The 6,000-nt window shown below is 36.0% G+C and overlaps 1 protein-coding gene across 2 annotated transcripts in view; it reads left to right on the top strand.

Annotated features, from left to right (window-relative positions):
• Nucleotides 1–6,000, top strand: part of snap25a (synaptosome associated protein 25a) — a 30,356-nt gene that overhangs the window by 16,257 nt on the left and 8,099 nt on the right. The window contains exons 4-5 of one of the 2 annotated variants that reach the window (XM_024291119.2): nt 744–792; nt 3,808–3,925. In XM_024291119.2, coding sequence (XP_024146887.1) covers nt 744–792; nt 3,808–3,925 — 167 coding nt within the window. Of the gene's footprint in view, nt 1–743; nt 793–3,467; nt 3,586–3,807; nt 3,926–6,000 lie in introns of both variants that reach the window. The other variant, XM_036210608.1, reaches the window with a different exon arrangement.

The following is a 6,000-nucleotide window of genomic DNA, read 5'->3' as shown; positions in this document are numbered from 1 at the left end:
AGAGAGTAGATGTCTTCAAAGGGGAAATTGAAAAAAAATGAGTAGTCATGGTAAAAGGACAGAAAAGGTTAGCTCCTCTGGGAGTTTTTTTATTTTTGGATGATTTATGTTAGTTTTTAAAGAGGAAAATGTGGTTCTTTCAGAGCAAAACTCCTTAAACTCTTTAACACCGGAGCTGTCGCCGGACCCCAAAAGAACACTTGCTCTTAGATATACCATAACTCTTTGACCATTTACACAATTAATGTGTAACAGCTTTTTATATCAACTTTGCACCGTTATGTGACTTATTACTAGTGTAACATAACATATTGTGTTGATATGTTACGTATCAACACTAGACTGCTTTCCTCCTCTTCAGAATCTGCTGGAATTACGTTAACAATTGAAGAGTTACAGTACTTGAAAGAAAGTCAACATTGGAGCTATAAAACTCTGGTATTGAAGGGTTAAAAAAGACCAAACCACAAAAACAATATCATTTAAATTCCATCTAAACTCTATGGTCTAGCACAGTGGTGGGAGTATCATGCTGTGAGAGTTTTTAGCTCACAGAAAGTCGTGTCACTGTAAAGTCAGTGAGGGACCAAATCAGTTTCAGACTAAACAAAATAAGATGGATGTTTACATCCCATAAAAACAAAAAAAGTATTTTTGTGTCTTTTATTCTCCAAAAAGGCTTTTTTTCTGATTTCTTTACTGTCACCACTACCTCCCCTTTCCTGTTCTTCTCGTTGGAATAGAGCAAAGATGCCGGCATCAGGACTTTGGTCATGCTGGATGAGCAGGGAGGTAAGTCGACCAGAGGAGAGGCGATAACTCAACCAAACACTGAAGCAGATTACTATAATTACTGAGATTATTATAAATGGTCTGAAAACCTTTGTGACTGAGAGGATTTGTTTTGTATGCTTATTCTTTCCTTTATTGCTTTCTCTCATTTTTTTCCCTTCCTAAAAGAAGTGCCGTTCTAACTTCTGCTTGATTTAAAGCATGCCGGTTCCTTTGATTTCTGAAAGGTGGAGGTTTTTTCCTTCGTTTGCCTTCCTTATCCTTTTCTTTCCTTTAGCTCATATTTTTCTTTCACCTGATAACTTTTTATTTGCCACCAGCAATTTCTGATTTTGTTTTCTTTTATTTCTTTTTTTTTAGCCAAAAAAGAAACCTTGAAAGAGCCAAATCATTTAAAGTTGTATCATGTTGTGGAGCCACAGCTGAGTGAAATCTTGGATCTGTTTGTGCTGATTTGGAAGACAGTTTTTGGAAGCAGCTCTGATTGCAGCTGAACAGGCCCACGATATTTCTGTTGCATTAGAAGAACGATTGATTTAACTGGTAACGACAAAATAAAAACAACCAACCTTTTGTCTTTCAAGCCATAAAGCGGTTTGTACAATCCCTGGTTGAGCAACGACAGATAATCTGCACCATTAATGAAGAGGAGATCATCAAAACTGTTTATAACGCTTAATGAACTTAAAACTAAAAGTTTGATCTTCATATCCTATATCAACAGAAATGCATGCCAACCAGGGATTTTGACAAACCTTAACAAGTCAGTGAACCAGTTTCCACTCCATATTTAACCGTGCTACATCCTTTTTCACACTCAGCTTGCACTGTATTTTCTTTAATCACAGCCAAAGTGGAAATGCTCTCTACTTTTTGTTTTATTTTATTTGTTTCTGTGGAACAGCCACCAGCCCCACTGGCCACCACATCAGCATGACAAAGCCAGGCTCCTCAGAAAACCACAGCCCAGACATTTCTACTGAACTGTGTCAAAAACGGGCAAAGATCAGGGAGTTACAGTCAGTCCGCAGGCGGCACATGTCCATAAATGATAATAAAGGGTATTTTTTTGTCATTAGCCTGTTTAAATTTGCAGCCTTTTAAAGGCCACAGCTGCTATTATCTACTGTTTGCTTCTGCATTATCTCAGGGACATATGCAGGCATTAATTCAGATACATTTTTTTATGTCAAAACATTGAATTCTATTGTAATTTTGCCCCATAAAAGTTTTGATAAAGAGGAAACAGATCTGTGCTTAAAGTAAGATTTCTTTGATTTTTTTTAAGTCAAAAGACAGTAAATTTTGTAGATGTCTTATTTGATGGTAAGACTAGAACAAATGTGTGCTTTGATAGTGAATTATGAACTACCTCTTAATTTATTGGGAGCCACTAATAGTCATAAATAGTGTTTTTTATTAATATCGTTTAGTGGATTTAAACAAAACAAGTAACTTTTTATATAGTATTTTAAAAGTTGTGGTTCAGAAGACACAGTACATTAAGTTTTTTTCTCAATTTTTATCATAGGAAAATTTTTTTAAATGCAATTTAAAGCATAAATGAATAAAAAGAGACGTATTCAAGGAAAAATAGTTGTGCAGTTAGAAATGATACTGAATATATTAATAAATATCTCTTTGTTTCACATTTTAAACTTTTTACAAATTTTATTTAAAGGCTTTTCATTAATGTTATTGTTACCAAACTTTTTCTGTAAAATTACTTTTTTTAACTATTATTGGTTTCTAATTTGACCAGTAAATACAATTTATTCATAATTTTTATTTTTTTACACACTAAAAACTCAATAGTTAAAATTTGGATTATTTTTAGCTGAATGACCCAAGAATTGGGTTAAAATAACCAAAGTTTTTCAAGAGTGTAAGTTAAAAAAAAAAAAAAACTTTGGGGTTCATTTAGAGACAAAAATGTGAAGTTTTGTTTTTTTCAAATTTTGAATTTTTTCTAAAATAAATATAGGATTTTTTTGTTTGTGTTGCTCAAAAATGTTCCTCTTTACTTCCTAAAAACCTTATTTTACTCTAAAGTAAATACAATGTTATATATTTTCTCATAAAATGAACATTTTATTTGTCTTCTGGGTTTCACAGCATTAGTTATAAGTTACATTTTTTAAAAAGGAAGTTCCCAGAAGTTAAAAATAGACTAAACAAGCAATAAAACAAATTGTAAGTTTGATGAAAAATAGTTAGAGGAACGTTGATATTAGATTATATTTTTGTAAATCTGTTTAAACACAGTTTTTTCTTTTTAATTGTTAAAAATTAATCACTTAATGGTGTAACTTTTAACCACATTTGCAAACAAAAAATAAAAATTAAGGTTTGCTGATGCTTAATAATTATCTTTTGCTCTCTGACTTCAACACTTTGTCATAAAATCCTAAAATTAATTTTCAACTGTCCCAAATCTTTCATTTGAATGAAACACAAAGCTTTTATTTTGACAGTTCAGCAGGAAGTCTTTGGCAGCTCCAAACTCAACACAAATCACATGGTCGTATTCTAGTGGGTTCAGTCTAAACCTGCCACTCATTCACACACAGGAAGTCCAGCCCCACAAACACACACCTGTCAGTTTCTGCTCATCATAACTCATATTTCTGTCAATGAAATTCATTCCACTACTGTCATCCCTTTGTCCTGACCAGAGCAACTCGATCGTGTCGAAGATGGCATGAACCATATCAACCAAGACATGAAGGAAGCCGAGAAAAATTTAAAAGATTTAGGGAAATGCTGTGGGCTTTTCATATGTCCATGTAACAAGTAGGTACTGACAATGTGCCCCAGAGGTTCTTTACATATGTGGTGGCGTCCAGTTTTTCCTTTTTATTTTTTATCTTTTTTTCTTTTCTTTTTTGGTTTAGTTTCTTCCGTCATAGTGGGTGTCTGAAGATGTTGTCTTCTCTCCTTTGTCCTCTCTTGATCTCTCTTTCTCTCTCTGCTTCTCTTCATTCTGTGGGGGATAAATGACTTGTGTTTAATCAGAGCAACTGGAGCGCATCGAGGAGGGAATGGACCAAATCAATAAGGACATGAAGGATGCAGAAAAGAATTTGAACGATCTAGGGAAATTCTGTGGTCTTTGCTCCTGTCCATGCAACAAGTAGGTGCTGCCTGCCTGCCTGCCTGCTATTTCAAAATAAGACTCAGTGTCTCAGAAGTGCAGAAAAACAAACATCTCGGAAAGAAGTGGCATCACCGCGGCCATCAGCCAATAGTCTGCTCCAGATTGAAACAACCTGTTTTAGACCTTCAGTCATCCACACGATATGGACTCAAGAACACACTTCTAACCTAATCCAATTATAAAGAGGTGATAAATTAAAGATTAAACTGAAATAAACTATTTTAATGATGCATTAAATGTTTGAAGTCTACATATTTTTTGTGACAAATCGACAAAGTGTACGAGGTTTATTAACCTCATGACCTGCACACAAAATTGTATCGTTCCGCCCTTTTTATTGTGAAAATTTACACCAGTTCCTCTTTACTTTGGGTGCTTTCACACCAGAATAACCCAACAGATTTGGTTCAAATATAAACCATCTCAAACCTTTATGTGGTTTGGTTTGCCTCGACCCTGACCGGACCAAACCAACTAAAAACCTCATGTATGCAACAGCAGATTTTTGGAGAATGGTAGTGTCCAAAATGAGCGCTGACCTGGAAGTAAAACAAGCACGATGGCGAAATAGATGCATCTCTGCACTATGTTTACTCCCAAACCTTTGGCATTTGCTTTGACAATCAAAATGTTTCTATACTCCAAATGCATGGCGCTTACATCACTTCCTGGTGTGGTTTTAGGGTTAAGTAAACGATACATCTTGTTTGGTACTTAGTTTTTGGACAAGCCCGATTTTGCTTCTTTGGTTGAGCCAGAATTCCGATGAGCTGTCACACCTACCAATCGAAGCACAGTATGAAAGCATCCTTTAAGTAAATCGTTTTTCTTATTATTTTGATGCAGTAAAAGGAGAAATTACTGCTTGCTAACAATAGGGCCACAAAATGACAGTATTTATTTATTTATTTGAATTTTAAAACCAACCAAATCCAGATCAGGTCTCAGTAGATCTGCTCCACAGAAGGCGGGGTGCTCACAAAGCGTTCCTCACCGGGAAGTCTTTCGTCCACTCGTGTCACGGCCAATTCTTCTGATGCTCGGTCTTGAGGAAAACTCTACATTCAATCCACAAAACCTGGGTCAAAAAAACCCTAAAGTTTTCAAGCTTTCCTCCACACAGCATTAAAAAGTGCCTTCCATACTCCGTCCAAGTGCCAAATTCTCTAACCTTCCACTTCTCTAAACAGCTTTATGATGGGAGTCTATTAAAGCAGGTGATATAGAGATACATGAAGGAGGGGAAAGTAGCTTTGTGTCTGATTTCCCCACTACGCCATTTTTTTTATGGTGTCCGAAGCTAAATTTTCAAAATCCAGAGCCCTGAAAATTTAACCGAAGTCTCTGCGAAAAACAAATGAAATTGGCAAATGTAGACCATAATGCATTGCGTTTTAATAATTTGTGATTTGAAAAACCTGTTTTTTTTTTTTAATTATCCATGTTTTTGTCATAAGAAGACAGTGGATTCATAAAAAGAATTTGTAAAATATTTATAGTTATTAGCTTTTTAATTTGGGAAACCGGTGATGCTACTATATTGCTTTAAAATCTAGGGGACTGCATAGTTCTTTAGGGGCTAGTATACGTTGTGAGGGAATTCAGACATGAACTATGAAACCTACTGCAGCTGTTGACCAGTTTATAGATTAACACATTTTACCAAAAAATTCTTCGATCCTTCATATAACAAAACTTCTGTGCTGATCTCAGTCCCCCAAAAAGACATTGGCCAGTCTGGTCCAGGACTGCTTGACACTTCTCCTCATCTGCATGATCTTCTACCACCACCGCACCGTGCTAACATCCAACAGATCCTCACCTTTTTGCAGGCAACGATTTACCTCCCTGTTCCCCTACCACCCACCCACCCCACACACCTTGAGCAACCCCTTCCCGCACCGAGCGCCAATGACATGGAATGACTGGCGAGCATGACCCTTGGAATGCTCATGCATGCATGACGATGCAACTCATAACAGAAATGCTGCCTGTGACAATGCTGCTATTTACGGTAAAAAGGGAGTTGATGGATCCTTTTTTTTTGTTTG

Source organism: Oryzias melastigma, linkage group LG24, assembly GCF_002922805.2.
Source record: "Oryzias melastigma strain HK-1 linkage group LG24, ASM292280v2, whole genome shotgun sequence".
NCBI classification, from domain to species: domain Eukaryota; kingdom Metazoa; phylum Chordata; class Actinopteri; order Beloniformes; family Adrianichthyidae; genus Oryzias; species Oryzias melastigma.
The sequence above is the reverse complement of the archived record's forward strand: the minus strand, read 5'-3'. Positions and strand labels throughout refer to the sequence as shown.